General features: G+C 36.1%; 3 protein-coding genes across 3 annotated transcripts; 1 reads left to right on the forward strand and 2 right to left on the reverse strand.

The window, feature by feature from the left end:
• Positions 1-266: 266 nt before the first annotated feature.
• On the reverse strand, positions 267-4,594 carry LOC143551526 (ubiquitin-conjugating enzyme E2 28-like). Its single transcript, XM_077041933.1, has 5 exons — positions 4,548-4,594; positions 4,394-4,476; positions 895-1,022; positions 703-807; positions 267-619 (listed from the first exon to the last, which is right to left on the reverse strand). The coding sequence occupies exons 2-5, from the start codon at positions 4,461-4,463 to the stop codon at positions 476-478; spliced, it is 447 nt and encodes a 148-aa protein (XP_076898048.1). The 5' UTR covers positions 4,464-4,476; positions 4,548-4,594; the 3' UTR covers positions 267-475.
• A 5,263-nt stretch (positions 4,595-9,857) lies between these two features.
• On the reverse strand, positions 9,858-13,220 carry LOC143551525 (putative inactive receptor kinase At4g23740). Its single transcript, XM_077041932.1, has 2 exons — positions 11,462-13,220; positions 9,858-10,614 (listed from the first exon to the last, which is right to left on the reverse strand). The coding sequence occupies exons 1-2, from the start codon at positions 12,672-12,674 to the stop codon at positions 10,001-10,003; spliced, it is 1,827 nt and encodes a 608-aa protein (XP_076898047.1). The 5' UTR covers positions 12,675-13,220; the 3' UTR covers positions 9,858-10,000.
• A 4,729-nt stretch (positions 13,221-17,949) lies between these two features.
• Positions 17,950-20,452, forward strand: LOC143551529 (V-type proton ATPase subunit E-like). Its single transcript, XM_077041936.1, has 5 exons — positions 17,950-18,153; positions 19,045-19,145; positions 19,238-19,406; positions 19,609-19,802; positions 19,885-20,452. The coding sequence occupies exons 1-5, from the start codon at positions 18,052-18,054 to the stop codon at positions 20,012-20,014; spliced, it is 696 nt and encodes a 231-aa protein (XP_076898051.1). The 5' UTR covers positions 17,950-18,051; the 3' UTR covers positions 20,015-20,452.
• The last annotated feature ends 1,065 nt before the right edge of the window (positions 20,453-21,517 follow it).

Consider the following 21,517-nt stretch of genomic DNA (forward strand, 5'->3'; position numbering starts at 1 on the left):
TTTTAATTTGTAATCAACTTGCACGAGTGAAAACTTCGTTCGAATCTAAAACTTGTGTTAGGACCTAAGCAGCACTTATGTTAAAACTTACGCGCTTACAAATGTGTTATCCGCATGTCGCATGAGAGTTTCAACCTAAAATGTTAACACAAACATAAATACATAATGAACATTATCCCAATACAGTCATACAAGAACAAGGCAGCACATGATACAATATTTGACTATTTATCAATTGAAAAGGAGCAAATAATAACAAAGAATAAAAAAAGTGCAAGTGAACATAAAATGTTCTTTGAAAGCAAATATTCCCCATAACAAATCAACCATAGGAGGGAAACTTGTTACCTTTCCCTTTAAAGTCTATCATACATCATCCACACAGTTTGAAAATTTTCCATTCATACATTTATATAAAACAAGAACCAGAAACCATAAGACAAGGAGCCTTTTCCTTTCGTAGTTCAGACTACAACTAACCCATGGCATACTTCTGGGTCCAGCTTCTAGCCGTTGTCTCGTACTTGCTCCTATCAATCTTGTACATGTGAGCAATCTCGGGCACCAGAGGGTCATCAGGGTTCGGGTCTGTTAACAAGGAGCATATTGACAGCAAAACCTACAAAACATATTCCAATAAATGGTCATTGCAGATTAAAAGATGGCTCTAAAACCTTTAGTGCAGAGTTAAAAAATGCTAACCTTAGAGATAGTAAGAGCCGGGCTCCACTGTTCCTTCAAAATATCAAGACAAATGCTGCCATTGCTGTTAATATTCGGGTGGAAAACCTTTGTCCTGAAAGCCACCTAAGGGCGGACCAAAATGTACATTTAACAACAAATAATTTGAGCATATGGAAACAAAATAAAAAACAAACTGCAGTTAATGATCACCTTAGGTGGCTTAAATGGATAGTCAGGAGGGAAATGGATGGTAACCAGAAACACTCCACCCGAGTAAGGACTGTCAGGTGGACCCATAATGGTTGCTTGCCAATGAAACATGTCTTCTGCCACTGGGCCTGAAACACGTATTACAAAATTTAAGGTAAATGAAGAGACCCTGATAGAAACAGGAAAATCAAAAGCTTAAAAATAAATAGCACCCTGATTCGAGATAGGCTAATCTCCAATTACAAGGTTAAAACCCAAATTTGATATATAAACATTCGACCCCGATTACAAAGAAAAGTGAAACTATAAATACTAATCCTCTACGGTTACTAGCTACAAAAACTGGCCCACTATTTTACCTCCTACAAATTAGCCACAACTACAAGGATCGGGTTCGTATCAATACTTCCGCCCCAGTGAAATGACTTGTCCTCAAGTCTAAAATAAAAGAACTGACTTGCCAACAAGCTGTAATTTTTCGAGTTGCTTCTTTAAACAGATGGTTGCACCAAGCAATAAACCATTCAACTAAAACAGATTGTGGTAGTAGGTCGATGTCCTCGTAATTAATAACCCAAAGAGCCATAGGTGTGGTGGGTACATATCAAACCAATAGAAAACGAATTCGTGAACTCCCAGGCAGGAAGCACCATAAAAACTCCATAACCACTAGCCTATTCCTTCCCTTCTGATGAAGGACTTGCAAGGGGGTCAATAAACCTGCCACTTCCGGTGGTGAAATCAATGGTTTGACAATCAACCCTCCTTTTCTCGAGACCGAATTCTGGTGCAGCCCCGAAACCATCTGGTCCAATAGAATTTGAAATTCATCTGTTCGTTTTTCCTGCTTATCTTCCTTTGAGCCGTTAGACCGTTACTTGATCCAATTCCTAAACACCTAACACATGTTCAGACAGGTCTTTGTCATCACCAGGGATGTTGCTGGGGTCTTCCTCTTTGACCAGATCTGTCACTGGACCAAGAGGATCACCCCCAGGTTCTTTGTCGACCCCTATCATCAAAGCTTGGGTGAGACTCATAATTACCACTTAGATCATTGCACCAGAAGGTTGTTTCATACATCAATGTCTTGAGGCTGCAACCTCATCCTTCAATGATAGCAAAGAGTCCAATCAAGCAGCAATGGCTGCCAGTTAACAGAATCGGGGTTAGAACTGCTGCCTTAAATTGGATTACTCCGGGTAGCGATCCCGTCCTTGATTATGGAAAATTGATTAGCCACCATCAGATGGGTCGGCGTGATTATTTCGGGTGGACTGAATCACCGTTCTCTAGAATTTCCAGGCAAAAGAAGCAATGATAGAAACCGGAAAATCAAAAGCTTGATATTAAGATAACAGCTTGATTCGAAATAGGCTAATCTCCAATTGCAAGGTTAAAAACCCTCATTCGATAAATACACATTCGACCTTGATTACAAAGAAAAGTGAAACCATTAATACTAATACTCTACTGTTACTAGAACTGACCTACTATTCTACCTCCTACAAATTAGCCTCAACTAAAAGGACCAGGTACGTATCAGAACCACCCGCGCTTTTCAGTTTGCAATAAAGATCCACAAATGTAAAAGAAAATATTTCATGTGCAGGTTAATATGTATCTTACAGTAGCTTGTCAAAACGAGAATCATGCTTTCCATTAGTTGATGGCAAAGAGACGGAATTGATAATCCCGATGCCTCATACCAAGTCTAATACCCGTAGGGTATCCGGCATACTCGCATGTATCCGGTATACCCCGTAGCTTGTTAAAAAATAACCATTGGGATATACAAACACATTTGTTCTAACCATTCTAATTTTTATATAAATCAACTTTTTATATAAAGCATCCTCTCTATCCACAGGGATAGCGGTAAGGTTTTGCCTGCATCTCACCCTTCCCATACCCTACTGATAGATTTTGCTATTTGTGAGATATACTAGGTATGGTAGTGTTAACAACTACAATAGATTAAAATGAATATGATAAATTACATAATACATGCCTATCATCACTATAAAAGGTTGGAAATATCTAAAATATGCAAAATTGCTATGATACAAATCCAAAAATAGAAGTCATTGCTTCATATCATAAAATAATTATATATAGATAATATTATAATATACAAATTCCAAAAGAAAACTTCATTTTTTACATAATAAAATTATTAAAATGAACCATCACTAGGCTAAGGTTAAAAGAAAATATAAATAAAAGTAATAACTTCACGGTATATGATTTGTGTTTAGGGTTTATCCAACCATATACCCCAAAATAATTAATTTTATTTTATGTTAACCCTAAGTAACGGTTCACTCTAATAGTCTTACTATGTGTGAAATAAACTTATCTTTATGGAGATGTATTCGATAATATTATTTATAATTTTACAATATAAAGCATTAACTTGTCTTTTTTGAATTATCTCACAATGAACTTTACACATTTGTATATTACAAACTTTTTATAGTGAAGTTGATATGCATGTAATTTATCATATTTAAAAACATTAAATTGAATAAAATTTAGAATGGTAAAACAATTATGTTCGCACTCCCAAATGAGTATTCTTGAACAAACAAACGGGTGTGCCTGATACCCGCAAGTATGCCCGATACCCACAAGTAATCTCCCAATGGGTACTGGGCTGGGTATGGGAGTAGGATTACCTATACCCGGGCCATTCTCATCCCTAGGTGAGGGATGTCCCAAATAAGAAACAATCCAAACTTGGGTCAAATTTTTCTAACAATCATGAACCATGGCAGAAAACTCATGACATTTTAGTCCCTAATTACTAATAATATCTAGGGTCTAGATGATTCTTATAGTTAAAAAATCCTAACCATGATGAGTCTGGTCAATGATATCAACAAACTCACTAGTCAAAATCCTTCCTTCATAAACAAGCTACTTATGTTCTAGGCAGTTAATGCGGAAAAATATCGGATATCGGTCAAGGACCGATATATGAGATATCGGTTATCGCAGTGAGATATCGGTGGGATATCGTTAATTTTAATATCATGTAAAATTCTTATATATAGCAATTTAACACCAATAATTCAGTACACTAACAATCGTAGCAAAGTAAGAATTGATTAAGACTTATAACACTAACATTGAACACTAAAAGTTAATAATTAAGACTTAAAAAACTAATATGTGGAGTATCGGTGATATATCGGTCAAATATTAGTCGAATATCGGTCAATATCATTGATATTATCGGTACCGATATTCTGAACCGACATTCTGATTTATATATAGCCAAGGACCGATAACCGATATATCCCTATATCGGCGATATCGACTGCGTAGCTTATGTTATGATTCATAACATAAAATTGATGATATTTTAGCTCTAAGATACTAATAATAATTAGCTAGCTATAAACCCCAACAAATGACGCACAAAACAGTTATAACCCTAGAATAAACATAAGAGATGAGACCCAAATGAGGACGTGATAGATAGATAGATAGATACCAGCACTGCAGGAGGTAGGAGGATCCTTCTGAAGATCCTTGAGTTCTTTCAAGATCCGCTTCGAAGCCATCAATTCCTAAACCCTAACTTATAAAAGTCAGTAATAATGAAATTGAGCAGGTAATAATAAAGATGGAATGGATAGATTGATGACCTTGAAGATGATCCTCAAGACCTCCTGTAGCAAAGCAATTGGAGGAGGAGTTGTTGTAATCTTTGTGGAGGAAATGAATCTACGGGGTTAAAGAATCCACCTTATAAACAGATATTTTCTCTCTCTCTCTCTCAGTATTTTATAAATAAATAAACCTAATATGTATGACACCTCATCTTTCTTTCTTTCTTGTTCAATTTTCGTATAATATTATTGCAAGATAAACCTATATTATTTGGTTTGCTCAGTTAATAAAAATAACATGACATGCGACGTCCAATTCAATACTTGGTAAAACCGGACTGAAAATTTAATTCAAAATTGACAAAACCAAATTTTGTTTCGGTTTGTTTCGGTTTCGGTATCTGAATTTAACAAAAAGAAAAAAAAAGGGATGAGTTGTACAAATAGAAAAATCCATAGCTCGAATGCTCAATACATGTGACTTAGCTTCTCGATTATATACGAAATGAGTTCTTTAGAACCATACCAGACCGAAAGCTAATTACCAGGCACGTCATACCAAATTGTCGGATATGTAATTTGGTTTGTTTTCAACAAATGTCAGTTAGATTCAGTTTAGTATGTTTTAAATTGTAACTAACCAGTTGGGTAATCAGACATTTGGAACTTATGTTTTCTTATGAAATTATCACATTTTAACACACGACAATGTGATGATGTGAAATTACCTTTTTGTTTGCCTTTATTTGCATGTAAAAACTTGTAAGGGCATATGTAATGGACGAGAAATAGGGAGAAGGGGTGAATTTGGAGGGAACGTCGCCTCCAGGCGATAATTGGGCGACAGGAGGGGACGATGAATATTGCTCGCTCTTGTTTATTATTATTTTAATCAAATGATCGTTGAATGGTCATCAATTTTAAAAATACAATATATATACATATACCTCTGCTTCTCCAACCTCATATCCATTTCATACAAACCATTAACAAAATTCTTCAAAAAAACATACAAAAACTAATCCTATAAACAACCCGAACCAACCATTCCCTCCTTCTGGTCAATACCATGGTTCGCAAAACCAACCGAACCAACTGAGCGTAAACATGCAATGGTTCCTGAACACCGAAACCAACCGAACCTAAATTATTCGTTTCCTTTTCCCGACCTGAACTTAAACATGTATGCCAACTTCCTTAGGCCCCAAAACCTCATGCCGGCGTTCGGGTCTAGCCAACCGAAGTCGGAGCCGGTGATGGTGCCGGATACTCAAACGAAACGGGCCTCCGGTTCAAGCCAAAAACCAACCCGTAAACACAAAAAAAACAACCCGGGGAGCCGATGGCGCAACGTGATCCATACAAGCAATAGACCGATGACGAGGAAGTAGCCGATGGCGTTGATAAGTTATTTTAATATTAAGTATTTATATAACTTTATTTAGTGTTTATTAAAAATGTATATTAATTGTGAAGAATAATTTTAATTTGTAGCTAACTTTCAAGTCGTCGGAATTTTTTGGAGGAAAGTATTTAAAGCTTGTCTCGTGTTAACAGGTAAACCGGAAGACTACCGGGGTAAAGAAGCGGTTCAAGCCCATTGGAGAGTCATTAATTCCGATGCCAAAAATTTGGCGAGATATACAATCGCTTGCGTGAGAGCGGTTGACGTAGCGGGTAAAACGATGCCGACATCCAATCTAAAGTGTTAAGCAACTTTCGAACTCAATGGCAAACCGAATGGTGGATCGGGAAAGCGTTTAAGCAATTTAGTTGTTGGGAAAAACTCAGGATATGCCCGAAATGGAATGGGGCACCCATCGTTCTGGTCGCTCGACGAGCCGGCGCATAATCCCGAGCTTCAAAAGGGTCGAGGACATCGTCATCGACAAATACAAGCACACCAAACACACCCTCTGATGCTCGTAACTTCAACCTCGTTGACGAACACGACGCGACTAATTTAGACGACGACGACGGGGACGAAGTACATGAGTTGGCTCAACCACGCGGGAGAGCAAGAAAAAATAATATAAAACAAGGGGAGGGTTCGTCGTCGTCACGATTCAATACGGCGGCCAGTGAAGAAGTCGAACATCTATACTAGGTGTTTGATCGTTTCGAAACTCATACCGTGGAAATCCGCACTAGCATGAAAGAAACCAACAAATACCACGAAAAGCTTGCCCAAATGTTGGAATTGCGACAAATGAAAAAAGACTACAAATCCATTAAATCGGAGAAGTTTCACGAAGAAGCCGCATTACTGCAACAACGACGTGCTGAAAAAATGCACGAATATTAGTTTTTTTATTTCGTTTTTAATTTAATGGGTTTTTATTTAATTATTTAATTTAATGGGTTTTTATTTGTTTTGTTTAATTGTTAATAGAAAATAATAAAAAATGGTGACGTGACAGTGAGGGGCTACAACATCATTACACCCCAAAAAACAAAAACTTACTCTTTGCTAACTGGGCGCCACGTGTCGTAATTCACCCCAATTTGAAACCCCTCTACTACACATAGTCTAATATGTTAGAACTCACCTAATATCAATACCATTGCTATTAAAATCTATTTGGGTGAATCAAGATAGCTATAAGGATATTTAATATTATAGAAACCATAGAAATCTGCAATTTGCCTCCCTGGGTTATATCGTCGCTGGATGGAATAACCACTGAAAAAGATATTTTTGAAGGTTTTGCCACTGTGATATTTTGGCGAGTCAGTCTGTGCCCTTTCCGTCAGTTGACCGTTAGTTGACTAACAAAAAAAGGTTGAAAGGACCATTTTACCCCTGAGCCTATAATTAAATCTAAAATTTCATTCAAATGGTGTAGCGGCCGGGGTTCGAACCACCGACCTTTGGTTTAACAACAAACAAAACTTACCATTTGAAGTAAACAAGTGTTTGTTTATACTTATATTATATGAAATATATATTCCTTCTTTTCAATAAAGAGTTTCTCATCCTCATCGTCATCTTCTCTCTATATCCATTTTTCCAATCTTTATCCTCGTAACAATCATATATATCATCATAATCATCATATCTATATCATCATAATCATCATATTTTTAAACTTTTCACCCGAAACGAACCGTTTTTTAGTAAACTTTTCGCCCGAAAACAACCAAACGAGCCGTTTTTAGTAAACTTTTCACTCGAAAACAACCAAACGACCCGTTTTTTAGTAAACTTTTCACCCGAAAACAACCAAACGACCGTTTTTTAGTAAACTTTTCACCCGAAAACAACCAAGCGTGCCGTTTTTTAGTAAACTTTTCGCCCGAAAACAACCAAACGCGCTGTTTTTTAGTAAACTTTTACCCCAAAAACAACCAAACGCGCCGTTTTTTAGTAAACTTTTAACCCGAAAACAACCAAACGCGTCGTTTTTTAGTAAACTTTTAACCCGAAAACAACCAAACGCGCCGTTTTTAGTAAACTTTTCGCCCGAAAACAACGAAACGAACCATTTTTTAGTAAACTTTTTGCCCGAAAACAACCAAACGGACCGTTTTTTTAGTAAACTTTTCGCCCAAAAACAACTAAACGCGCCATTTTTTAGTAGACTTTTCGCCCAAAAACAACTAAACGCACCGTTTTTTGTAAACTTTTAACCCGAAAACAACCAAACGCACCGTTTTTTAGTAAACTTTTAACCCGAAAACAACCAAACGCGCCGTTTTTAAGTAAATTTTTAACCCGAAAACAAACAAATGCGTCGTTTTTTAGTAAACTTTTAACACAAAAACAACCAAACGTGCCGTTTTTTACTATTCAAACAAACAAACCCATCTCAGATTCAGTCTTCCAATCAAAACCCATTAAAATCTCACTCTCAATCCATCCAAAAACAAGTTTTTACAACCCCACTTTGATGGGTTCTGACTCTGTGAAAGCATCCCAGATCAAAAATCAGTTCTCTATCATCATCATCATCATCATCATCATCATCATCTCTCTATCTTCACCATCATCATGGAGGTGCGACGAGAGGGTGGAGGTGCGGCGGTGGTGGAGGTGCGACGGGAGGGTGGAGGTGCGGCGGTGGAGTGCGACGGGGGAGGGTGGACGGGAGGGTGATGAGGTTGATGATGATGAAGCTTCATCAGATCTACTTATTATTATTATTACTATTATTATCTATTATTAATTTATTATTATTATTATTATGTACAATGACAATTTTACCCTTCACTATTAACAGTCAACACTTGGTCAACTGACGGTAGGAGTCAAAAAAACCCGTCCGAGAAACACAGATGTGCAAAATGCGCAATTTCTTTTTCAGTGTTATTCCATCCAGCGACGATATAACCTAGGAAGGCAAATTGCAGATTTCTCAAGAAACAAACTTAAAACAAAATGAACATTTATCAATCTCATTATAGTTAGGTTTGACAAGATAATTCCATAAGGATAAGTATATGGACGAATCTACCATACAGTAGTGTGGATCATCGATCCTGTAGTTTTTTCAGTTTTATATGTAATGTATATTATAGTTCGTCAACTAACTTATGATATTTTGAAAGCCGACCCCTCGAAAAAGTAAAACTTACCAAAAAACGTTAATTTAAACATGTTGATTTGAAAAACAAAGCGGAAAAAAACACCACGTTTTGGATCTAAGTAATATCATAATTTTTTTCTAAATGGTTATTGAAGGTTACACTACCGATTGAAATGTTAAGTAATAATAATTTATGCCCGACCTGAGCCGAACAGAAAACCATGCATCAAGTTAAGAGTCCTCCAAGCATTGGTAAATAGCAACCCGGTAAAATAAGACCCACGTGTATGTGTATATGTTAAAAGGTAAGTTCGTGTCACAAAGTAATTATTAAAAAAAAAAAAAAGCTTGTATTGTTAATTAAACCGAATTTTAATCAAAGTCTTCAAAATTCTTCCATGGAAATCTCAATTATCATCGAGCCGTCAAGTCATATAAATAATATTTTTTCTAGTAATGTTCGTAAATTTGTAGCTAGACATACTTGTCGGTTAGGATCGTCAAAGCATATACTTTTTTCACCGTACATGGACAATTCGACATTATACCCGTGACTATTTAAAAGTTTCATAAAAGCTTGTCGTCACTTACTAAAGGTGATTAAAAGTATTAACTTAATTTCCAAAATTTACTTGTGTCTTCATTTCCAAAATCCAAATTGTTTTTAAAGTATTAACTTAATCACATTCCAGTTATCTCACCCTGTGATTAAAAGTACCTTCAAATTATACATTTTGCTTTTAAATTCCAGTCACCAGATTTTATTATGCTTTATTCAAACAAATGAGCAATAAAACGAGCAAATTAAAACAAGAACTTAAATAACATTATAATAAATCTTGCGTACAAGACTAGGATAAATAAAAACTTTGTAAGGACACAACACAGCACAACACAACACAACAATACAGTTACAGTATAATAAGTTAGTTCATCGAGGTAATGAAGCAACCCGAAGACTCGTTACAGACCAGATGACTCGGTCTCAGTAGCCTTCGGGTTCACAGACTCCGTATTACGTCTAACATCTTCCAACATTGTAACAACCTCGGTCATCTTCGGTCTTTGATCAGGTACCCTCGCGACACACGACATTGCAATCTGCAACATCTCCACCATCTTCTCTTCAACGTGGGGGTATCTTAGTAATTCCACATCAAAAACCTCACCCGTCCATTCTTCCCGGACCACTGAGTGGACCCACCGAACCAAATGAATGATCTCATCACCACTAGTGTGGACCGGTGACTTACCGGTTAAAAGCTCGAGTAAGAGAACACCGAAGCTATAGACGTCGGAGGGTTGAGTGACTTTTCGGGTGTCAGTTATTTCTGGGGCCCGGTAGCCTGCGGCTCGGGCAATCGGAGTGGCGATTTGAGACATGATTGTTGACAAACCGATATCAGAGATGCACCCGTAGTTTTGTGAGTTTAGGAAAATGTTGGATGATTTGATGTTCCCGTGCACGAGCTTCGTGCCTGTCTCAGTGTGGACCCGAGCTATGCCTCGGGCTGCACCGACAGCTATTTGAAGACGGGTTTCCCAAATCAGCGGGACCCGCTCTTCTCCTCTTGTACCTATAAAGTTCAAGAATTATTACCATGTTTTGTCCAACCAGTATACTGATAAGGTGGCCGGTTCAATAACCGGTCAAGTTATGAAAAGTTTAAAACATTGTAGGACACAAATCTAAACAACAAATAGACCAAATGCTTGCTATATTAATAGTAAGATTCTCTTGTCCCACATGGATTGATTCTTATCAATCACAAACTTATTTATCTTTCATGTAGTATAAAATATTCTACCTAATAAAATATAAAAATTGACAACAAAACAAAAAAGGGTTATTTTGTCACAGTATCTTCTTTCATATGATTATTTGGCTTAAAAATGCTAGATCTTGAACCTTTTTATTTCAAGACATTCTTTTTATGGTCCAAGTGACTTAACCACATGCACATGGATGAACCCAAATGGTTGGACCACTCTCATCCACCTTCGGATCGACCGTCAACATCTATGACAAGATAAAGATCGGACCCGCTACAAGCCTACAAAATGAACTTTCAAGAAAATCCAATCTGGGTTCAGTTACCTGTATTTCTTCTAAACCTAAACACTGATCTAGTAAAAACAAAATGGCTTACGTCCAACTTGGGTTCATCCGTGTCGCGCGGTTGCATCAAGCCAAAATGCCCTTAAAAGCACATGATAAAGACAAATGGTCCTGGTCCAGTTCTAGTATATTTCAATTTGTGGGTCTGGTCCCTATTTATGATTAGATAAAGATCGCGCACCTAACGTGGTAATTAATTTTTTGTCCTTGAACCCTAACACTAGTTTACTTACCATTTAATAATATCATAACTACAACAAGAACATAATCAAATAAAGTAAAGAAATCAAGATCATAGCACATACCATGTAACATTGTAGCAACACTCCCTTGACTATAATACTCACAAACCGTAAGCTTCTCATCTTTCGAATAATAATATGCCTGCAACTTGATCACATTCTCATGCTTAATACTCCCAACAACCGCCATCTGCTGCTCAAAATCCCGCCTCCCAACACTCAAATCTTTCAACCTCTTCACCACAACCGAAGTCCCGTCTTCAAGAGTCGCCTTATACGACATTCCAAAAGTACCCTTCCCCAAAACCTCAGCAGAAGCCCTCAACAAATCCTCCAAATCAAAAGCATAATCACACCCCTCAAAGAAAACCAACCTATTATTCGCATCTTGCGTTCTCGAAATCGCCTTCTCGGGCGACATCCCACCTTTCTCAAGTTTCGAAGAAATCCCATCTCCATTACCCCTCTTGAAACAACACAGTGTCCAAAAGATTGCAAAACTAATAAAACCAATAACAGAAACACCTATAATTATACCTAAAGCCACCTTTTCACTTAACCTCCCACCATTTTTCGCTTTAGGAGTGGGCATAAAAAATGGAACTTGATCAGATGGATACACTAAAGACACATTATTACCCTCAAACATTGATTTTGGGAACTTATGGAGTGATTTTGGGACCACCCCAGTAAGATTATTATTAGAAAGATCAAGAATCTTTAAACCATGCATACCCAAATCAGGAATTTGACCAGCAAGTGAGTTGTTAGCAAGATTCAAAGCAGAAAGATGGGTTAATCTTGTAACTGAATCTGGAATTGACCCATTAAACTGATTATTAGAAAGATTAACAATTGTTAAATTCTTCCAAACAGAGAAATCAACAGGCAATGACCCAGACAACTGATTAAACTGAAGGTATAATAAAGACAAGTTCTTTAGGTTATAAAAATCAACAGGGATAGTACCAGTAATACCATTGGATCTAAGACTCAAGATCTGTAAACCCGAGAGTCTGCTAATGGTGTTTGACGGAATATGGCCGTGAAACCCAACTCCGGGAAGCCGGAGACCGATGACACGTGACCCATCTTCACTGCACGTGACTCCTGTCCAGTGATTACACACTGTACTTGAGTTTGCATCCCAGTTTAAAGTGCGTGAGTGTGCAAGATTGTGCATAAAATCCAACAATGCCTGTTTATCATCTTCAAGAATATTGGCATTTGCTCCAAGCCAGAGCAAACCCACCAAGAAAAACTTGAAAATTTGCATTTTTTGTAATAAAGATTCAATCTTTTTTGAGCAGAAGTTGCAGAATACAGCTATAGAGTGATGGTAGAGGTGACTTGAAACATACCCATTAAAGAAAAAGGGTAAAAATGGCAACTTTTTTTTAAATTGTGTGTGAAAAGTTTGGGGATGTTGTGAGCAAATGTGGTGATGGTTTGAATTGGGAGTGGTGAGGTAAGGTGAGGTTTTTAATTTAAAGGCAAAGGGTTTAGAAGCAATAGCAGAAAAAACAGAGCTTTTACTTTTTTGCTGGTGTGTTTTTTGTCGTTTTGTTCTTTAAATTTTGGGTAAAAAGTTGGTGACACAAGAATGTCATCTGGAGAAACAAAACAGTACTATACTAGTACTAGACTACTATGTCAATTTATTTTTCATTGGTGATAAAATTAAGAATACTCACTAAACGAGTTTGTTAAGAAAATGAGCTTGTTTCGTGTTCATTTGTTAATGGTATAAACGAACATAAATGAATACAAACAAATATACATGACTGATTATATGTAAATGATCATAACTAGGCAAAACCTATTAATAGTAAAAGCGAGCATCGATCTAGTTGAGCCTAAAAGTAATAATAAAGCTAGACTAAATTTTAAAGGGCATTGTGATGGTGGTGGCGGTTAGTCGGTGACCGATAGATGGAGGCGATGGTTGATAAATAGTAACCGACGATGATATATTATAATTCTTTTATAATTTTTCGTCCATTAGACTACATTACTAATTTAAATTCCTTTAAATAGATTAGAATTCACCTAAACTCCAAATCATTTGGAATTTTTTATTTCAAATTAGTACTTTGAAATTCCAGTTCATTTTATACTTCAAATTCCTCTAAAAATTAATAACTTTACAAACCAAATATAGCATCAGTCATAGACTTGTTTAAGTGTCTTTGAGATGCGACTATGCAAGCATTCACATTAGTTTATCTGTTTTTAAACTTAAGATCAATAGTTCTTTATACAATTTTTTATTAACATCATACTTCTTTTTTGAACTCAACCTGTATTTTGATCAGAATATCATATTTTTACCATTTGTAAAACAAAATGCAATTGAGAAGTATTGATTAAAGTGACGACTTGGTTAAAAAGAAATCATTACCGTAGCTGTGGAGGACTGGTTGGACCTTTTAATCATTAAAATCATTAAATGAAAAGAAAGAAATAAAAGTAGTGCCTAGTTGCAATGATATGGCACTAACAAGTGATTGGTATGAATTAAATTCCAAGTCTTTTTAAGTATTTGTTTCTTTTAACGGCCTACAAATAGAGAATTGTCTTGGTACTTTGTATGGAGCGACCTAATGATAAAAGGCTACTGTCAGCTGCCTCAACTAAGTCGTACGGAGCCCTAGAGCGCCTCCATGTTATCTCTAATTTGAGGGAAACTCACCCGCTCAAAGTCCACTTGTGATAAAACCTGAACGCCCTCAAGATCAAACAAAAGATTAACTTGAGTATTATCTTTGGGATTAAACCTGAGTCTTTACTGAAAAATCCAGACTACCTACCATTACATCATATTAAAAAGTTCTTTAATTTTTATGCAATTCATTTTAGAAAGGACTTTAGTATATGTTAAAAAGATGAATAATTATTATGCAATTCATTTATTTCTAAGATGATTACACCTTGAATTTTTATATTGCTGACAATTGTAATATTTACCTAGTTTGTATGGATACAACAAAAATGGCGTGCAATAATTGTGAACACTTGATACATAATCAACTGTAACTATAGAACTACAAGAATCATATAATCTGCACTTAACGAATATGTGTCCAATATACATATACACAATATGTCATACACATGTCATCTTTATTTCACACGGATAGCGAGTTGGTGACCATGTTTTAGAAGAGGGACCTTGTTGGGAGACGACACAAGCCTCAAACCACTAATTTGGTTCCCAACTACTCTTCTTTAACTAATGGAGTTCTCCTTTCTCAATTATTGAGGTACACGTATTGATAATCATGTTTAAACGAGCCAAGTCGATTTTGATCTATTTAAGGGCATCCGAACCGTTCTTCGGTTTTAAGGTCCACCTGTATTAGTTTGCTCGGCAACACTACCGCCACCACTTCAGTAATAAACTCCGGCCTGTACTATAGTTATGATGAAATTGAATGGAATTGGAAATGCTGAAAGTGAATCTAGTTTCGGTATTCATTTGGCTTCCACCCCGTGTGATTCAGTTTGGCTAGATTGGTTTGCGGATTAATTCAATATCGGGGCATATGTCCCGAGTACCCTAAGATCAATCTGTTAAATGTTTTCTCAATAAAAAAAAGCTATTGTACAAATAAGTTAAATTAATTTATAATTAATGAGTCGTGCTCGAGCTTGGAAAACTACTCCCGAGCCAAACTCGCGCTTTATTAATAGAGCAAAACCATTCAAACTTGATCTTAACAAGCTTAGAAACCTGTTCAAAACCACTCATGTTCCAACCCAAACCCATTTTGATCCGGAACATGTGAACTACCTCAATGAGCTTGGAATTGTTTTTGACATCGGACTCCACGTGATTACTAACAAACTTCCCTGTTTTTGTCTTTGCTGATTTTGGGTAATAAAGTTCTTTTACATGTTTTTCATTCCAATTACATTAACAAATATACTAAGCAAACACATTGTTAAAGCAAATCCTGACCTTTATGGAATACTGGTCATAATCGACTTTAATGATTGATAATATGAGTGATATTTGAAAGGAATACAAGGGAAGTGATAAAACACATAATTAAAGGTGTGGGTTGATGAATATGATAATAGGAGAATTTTTACAAAATATGGTCAGTATAGCATCTATATATCGTACTATTATTGTCAGTGGTCCCCTAAGAAGGTACAAGAGTTGTCATTTTCCAGCTGTAATCCGGCTATTCGTCGTACAATCTTCTTTCTTGTTTTTACCTGGTAGATGCTTCTCTTACTTCTTCAACAAAGCTTCATCCGCTATTCCCCTACACACATCAAGGATTTTCTAGGAAATCCTTTTTAATTCCAATTCAAATTTCATTTTCTTGCAAAACATTTCGTGAACCAAACCATAGATAACTTATGATTTCATTGGTGTAAAAAAAGGTTATGCGCCGATTAAACTGGTCGTGAAAAATAATTGGCCCAAAACTTCAAAACTTTGGGTGATAAACACAAAATTTCTTCATATTAAGACATTTCACCGAATAGTCAAATATGATTACATGTAATCGTTATAATCATGTAATGGTAAAAAAACATAAAATCAATAGGCAATTAGATTAACATGCTGGTGACGACTCACAAACATTGGAAGAACTTACATCCTGTGTTTTTTAAGATGTCATCAACTGATATGGCAGTCAAGAATGAATTCATAACGGAAACACAAACGAGCACACGATATTTAGGGTAAACCTATCGTATAATTATAATCAAGAAACAAACTCAAAACTTGAATACAATAATCACTTTCATAATATAATAACCCTAACCATGGCTATGTATTTATAGGGTGACCCAAACTTGACCAATAAGTAATTACCAAATATAAAGCTCAATTGCAACCGCATAAACTCATTACAACATTAATGAATTCTATAGGCCCAATAGGTCCAACACGATCACCTACACATGATGAGCCTAATAATATGAAAATTACCAACATGGCAGAGCCTCAACAGCATGTAGATCACAGACTATTTAATGATTTCTTTTAATAATACAACGATGCGTTAAACTTAACTCAAAAATGAATATTACATAAATTAACCTTTCTTTCATTTATATGGTGCACCACACGTATGTTGCCATCCACCAACTGTATCATATGGTGTGACTATAAATTATAATCTTGTTAGTAAGAAAATCTCATCTTTTGCTAAGGTAGTAACGATATCAAGTCTAACCATTATAAGTAGTTATATGTATCTCAGTATATGTAGTTAATATAAAGATAACTATTTCGTTTGTGTTATATTTTGTGAGAGCTTTACAACCAATCAAACCAATTCTAAAACGGATCTTATATAAATGAGATATCAATGCTTAAAGTTGAATGTCTGAAATATTGAATTTGTCAATAACAATAAGAATAACTATAATAAATAAATAATTAAATAAAATAAAATGGAAGATATGGGAATTGAGCGTGCTCAAGCGTTGTGGAGCAGCGATTTGGCCCAAAACGCCGGGGAACACCGCCCCCTCGGCGTTTTGGCTTTAAAAACTCTCCCAACGTTATGGAGAAAACGCTAATTGAAGGAATTAGTGGGGCCAAGGGAAGAAACCATCCAATAGGACGGGAGGTGGTGGCGTTTCCCACATTATGACTACTATCGGTCTTAGTCTCATATTGTAGTAGGAGCATAGGAGGGACAAAACATTGAATTTTTTATAGGAAGCATTTATTGCTTATTGTTCTATTAAAAAGAGTCGCACTTGAAATGAAACCTTAATTTGTACTTCGTCTTTGGGCTTTTAACCTGGAGCACCAGGTCTAAGACAACGGCTGGCTTGGCTGGTGTTCGCTTTGCTATGTTTTTAATCACACTTTTTTTAGTGTTAGAAAAAATCCGATTGGAGTGAATATTTAATGGCTTTATCATCACTATTTATTATGAAAGCAAGTTGATTCTTGGTTAGAAAGATACCACAACCTTGGACTGATAAAGCGCGCCTGAGGCGACCCGAGGCAAGAAGCGACCTTAGGCGATACCCTTATCTCTTTTTCCTACTCAAAGCGACAAATGTTCAAAAGGCGACAATAAAGCACTATTTTTAGGGAAAAAATGGCTTGAGGCGAAGCTGACGAACCCGAAACAAGCACCTAGATCGTTTTTATGTATCGAAATATTGTATAATATGTTTTATAGGTTCTGCATGTAGTAAACTTATATATTAAATCATATATAACACTTATTTAATATTTATTACTACATTTATAGTTGGGATGCTAAACATCTATGATATAAATAAAAACCTTGCGACTTGTGGGCGTTCGCTTTTTGCGTCTTGCGCTTTAGTTTTAGACTTCATCGCTTTTGTCCACCTCTCGCTTTTTAAAACCAAGACCACGACACACCCAAAGAGAAAATTTGTTCACTCAAGAAACTAGTAGACTCAACATAGCAAGATTCAATTTAATCAAAGATATATCATTGTTGCAATCAATGTTATGTTACCAAACCAAAAGCTAGAGACTGTTTATGCAAGTTGAAGATAAACAAGTCCTAATTCGAAAACATACAAACATGTTTCATGTGAGACAATTAAAAACCTCAATTATATGAAACCACATCACACCACTCGTTGCTCGATCCGCCATCTGCCCCAATCTCATTATCTCAATTTCAGATCCAACGATGAACGACGCCGATGTATCGAAGCAGATTCAACAGATGGCCAGATTCATCCGCCAAGAAGCGGATGAAAAGGCCAACGAGATCTCTGTTTCTGCTGAAGAAGTAAGTCTTTCTTCAAATCCAAGTCAAAATTAGTCAACCCACTTCCATTATTATTTATCATCTCTAGGATTACCCACTTGTTCCAAGCTCGATTTACGGACCAGAATTAACGTTTAGGGTTTCAATTAGCGAAATTGTGGTCAAAATTAGTTGACCCAGGTGGATCGATTTTGGTTTTTTGATTAATTGTTGCAGGAAGTTAATAATCGATTCGATTTTGTGATCCAGTTATCTGATCACGTCAGTTTATGCTAGAAGTCATGTATGCTGATTATGTGATCACAGTCAGGGGTGTGCGTGTTGCGGTTAGGTGCGGTTTTGAGCTTAAACCGAACAGAAAACCAAAGTTTCGGTTTTTGTGTTTCCAAAACTTCTGGATCTCGGTTTTTTCGGTTTTGCTAATCTGGCTAGTAATTTTCTGGCCAAAGAATTTCAATCCATGATTTTTTCAAATTGAGCATAATATATTTTTATAAAAATTAATAATTAAGAGTATTGTACATTTTGGCCTAGAATATTAAGAAGTGATAAAAGATTAAAAGATAGTACATATAAGTAATTTAATCTTGTCCAAATAAACAAAACGTAACCGATTAATGTTAAAAACAAAGCAAATATCAAAGTTTATAAAACATAAACGATTCAACGTAAAAGTAATTCACCAAACCAAAACCGATATTTCGGTTCCAACCGTCGTTTCTGATTCGGTTTCGAGTCGGTTTTTTTGGTTCATGCACACCCCTAACCACAATACAGATCTCATAATTTTAGGTCACTTTTTGTAGGGATCAAACATTTGCAGCTAGTAATTTGTATGAAATTAAACATGAAGTCTCAGTTAATCAAATTCTATCAATTTGAACCATATGCTTACTTATTTAACTATTGCAGGAATTCAACATTGAGAAATTGCAAATAGTGGAGGCAGAGAAGAAGAAGATCCGACAAGAATACGATCGCAAACAGAAGCAAGTCGAAGTTAGGAAGAAAATGTGAGTGATTTGAATGCAGTTTAGATAATGTTGGCAAACTTATATTTTATTAGTTTGTAGCTAATCACTCCTCTTCATGATTTTGATTGCAGTGAATATTCTATGCAACTTAACGCTTCTAGGATTAAGGTTCTTCAAGCACAAGATGACTTGGTTAGTGCCATGAGAGAAGCCGCATCGAAGGATCTTTTGAATGTGAGCCATCACGGTTTTCAACACCATCATAACTATGAAGGACTTTTGAAATCTCTCATCGTTCAGGTACTAATTAAACGTATATAAGCTGTATTGTTAAGTTTCTTAATACCACATAATATCACACGTGACATTTTTTTGCTTGGTTTAAGCCCAAAACTGACCCATTAAATCTTGAGAGACCAAAAGTTATTTTACGTTTTTTTGATGTGGGATAATAATATTTGAATTAGTTGAAAACGTTTGCCAACTATATATATTTTTCCAGGGTTTACTAAGACTGAAAGAACCGTCTGTGTTACTACGTTGCCGAAAAGAAGACGTGCATAAGGTTCATGCTGTTCTTCATGCAGCAAAGGCAGAGTATGCTGAGAGAACACATGTTCACGAACCCGAGATCATTGTTGACAGTATCCACCTTCCACCCGCCCCTTCCCATCATGATCCTCATGCTCTTTCCTGGTACATTTCGAGTCCAATTATTATTATATTTTTCTCGATTCATGTTGACTTTTGGTTTGACCTATGATGTTCGTGTTTTCAGCTCTGGAGGTGTCGTTTTGGCTTCTCGCGATGGTAAAATTGTGTTTGAGAACACGCTTGATGCTCGTTTGGATGTTGTGTTCCGTGGCAAACTACCCGAGGCACGTCTTTATTTTATAAAACATATATAGAATGATTTTGTTATTTTGATGAATAATAAATGATTTATGATACTTGTGGTGTTAATTTTGCAGATTCGAAAGCTGTTGTTTAGTCAGGTGGCAGCTGCTTAAACAAGGATGATGATGGTGATGGTAATATTTGTTTTGAGTTTGTTGGCATTGATGAGAAGAACCGGAGTCAGATGAATTTTAGTGTAATTTTGTGTTTTCTCGGGTTATCATCGTTATGTTATCACGGGTCTTTGCTGAGTTGTGGTTGAGGCTATGGCGAAAGGCGCGTACCATTTGTTTGAATAAATTAAACGTTTTGTGTTATATCGTTATGTATTCTTTTAATAATTTTGATATTGTCCGCTCGACTTGTGGTGATTAAATGTAATATTTTAAGACCTTGTTTGAACCTTATGTAGTTATGCGTCTGTTTTAAAGCTCTTGTTTGCAACCTAATTACATGCCTAATTATGGTATTACAAGTCGTTAAGCTAGCGGTGGTAAATAAGATTGATTTTGTATCTGGAATATTTTGTAAACCGATAGTGAAACTGGTTTTGGTTAAACTGTTTTGAAAACGATCTGCTTGTTTATAACTGATTTGGGTTTATAGTCGTCGAAACCAGTTTGAAAACCGATTTGAAATTTACCCTAATCAATTGACTTTAACCACTTTTGATTTTGTTGACACAATCAGACCGGTTTTAAAACCTATCCGGTTTGGCCCAAAATCCGTTCTGTACTTTCACTTTAGGCTAAAGAATATATAACATGTAATACAGGTGCACAAATCGGGTTTTTCAAATACCCGATTTCGGGTATGGAATCGGGTTCGGGCATGACCGGGTATTGGCAAAACCCGGGTTGGGTTCGGGTCCGGTATTGCCTTTAAAAATCATACCATATGTATCGGGTTCAGGTCAGGTTTAACCGGGCATTCTAAAACGGGGTATTTTAATAGCCTATTTTCGGGTAATGAAAAAACCTTATTTTCAAATTTTATGGGGTATTGTGCACCTCTATGTAATACAGTCATACAAGATGGGTCGGGTCAGGTCGGGCTTGGACTTACTGGTATTTTGCATAGGACGAGCCCGTTTAAAGAGATGAAAAATGATGTTTGGGCTTTAAATCTACTATGAGCTTTCAGGTTGAGTGTTAGTTATTTTGCTATTGGGTTGGGCTGAACGCCTTTTTAGGTTATATATGGGCTTTGGCTCAAATTGGACTTCTTATCTTGTTTTTGTATGCTTTCGATATTTTCATTTGTTATCGTTGTTACTGTATTCTAAAGTTCTCTCATAAAACAATGATTATCCTAATGTATAACTAGTCACACGTACAATAATCAAATATGTACATTATACTGTTATTGTTTTCACTTATCTATAATATTGTCATCATGTCATTACGTAAAGTTTATATATCAATTGGAGAAATTATCAATGCATACAATATGTGTTATATTGCATTTTAGGTTTCATTTCTTTACGATATTAACTATTCAACAATCAACTTACA

The sequence above is a fragment of the Bidens hawaiensis genome, unplaced genomic scaffold, assembly GCF_021521415.1.
Source record: "Bidens hawaiensis isolate Kalapana, Puna unplaced genomic scaffold, B.hawaiensis_p1.1 tig00016460_1, whole genome shotgun sequence".
Classification (NCBI taxonomy): domain Eukaryota; kingdom Viridiplantae; phylum Streptophyta; class Magnoliopsida; order Asterales; family Asteraceae; genus Bidens; species Bidens hawaiensis.

Bases quoted from the DNA above. Each gene is read 5' to 3' on its own strand.
- LOC143551526 (XM_077041933.1), bottom strand. From the start codon at position 4,463: ATGGCTTCGAAGCGGATCTTGAAAGAACTCAAGGATCTTCAGAAGGAT. The intron at 808-894 runs GTGATCATTAAC...GTCCGCCCTTAG, and splicing joins ATCCATTTAAGCCACCTAAG to GTGGCTTTCAGGACAAAGGT. The intron at 620-702 runs GTTAGCATTTTT...TATGTTTTGTAG, and splicing joins CGGCTCTTACTATCTCTAAG to GTTTTGCTGTCAATATGCTC.
- LOC143551525 (XM_077041932.1), bottom strand. From the start codon at position 12,674: ATGCAAATTTTCAAGTTTTTCTTGGTGGGTTTGCTCTGGCTTGGAGCA. The intron at 10,615-11,461 runs GTATGTGCTATG...TGAACTTTATAG, and splicing joins TGTTGCTACAATGTTACATG to GTACAAGAGGAGAAGAGCGG.
- LOC143551529 (XM_077041936.1), top strand. From the start codon at position 18,052: ATGAACGACGCCGATGTATCGAAGCAGATTCAACAGATGGCCAGATTC. The intron at 19,146-19,237 runs GTGAGTGATTTG...TTTTGATTGCAG, and splicing joins GTCGAAGTTAGGAAGAAAAT to TGAATATTCTATGCAACTTA. The intron at 19,407-19,608 runs GTACTAATTAAA...ATATTTTTCCAG, and splicing joins TGAAATCTCTCATCGTTCAG to GGTTTACTAAGACTGAAAGA.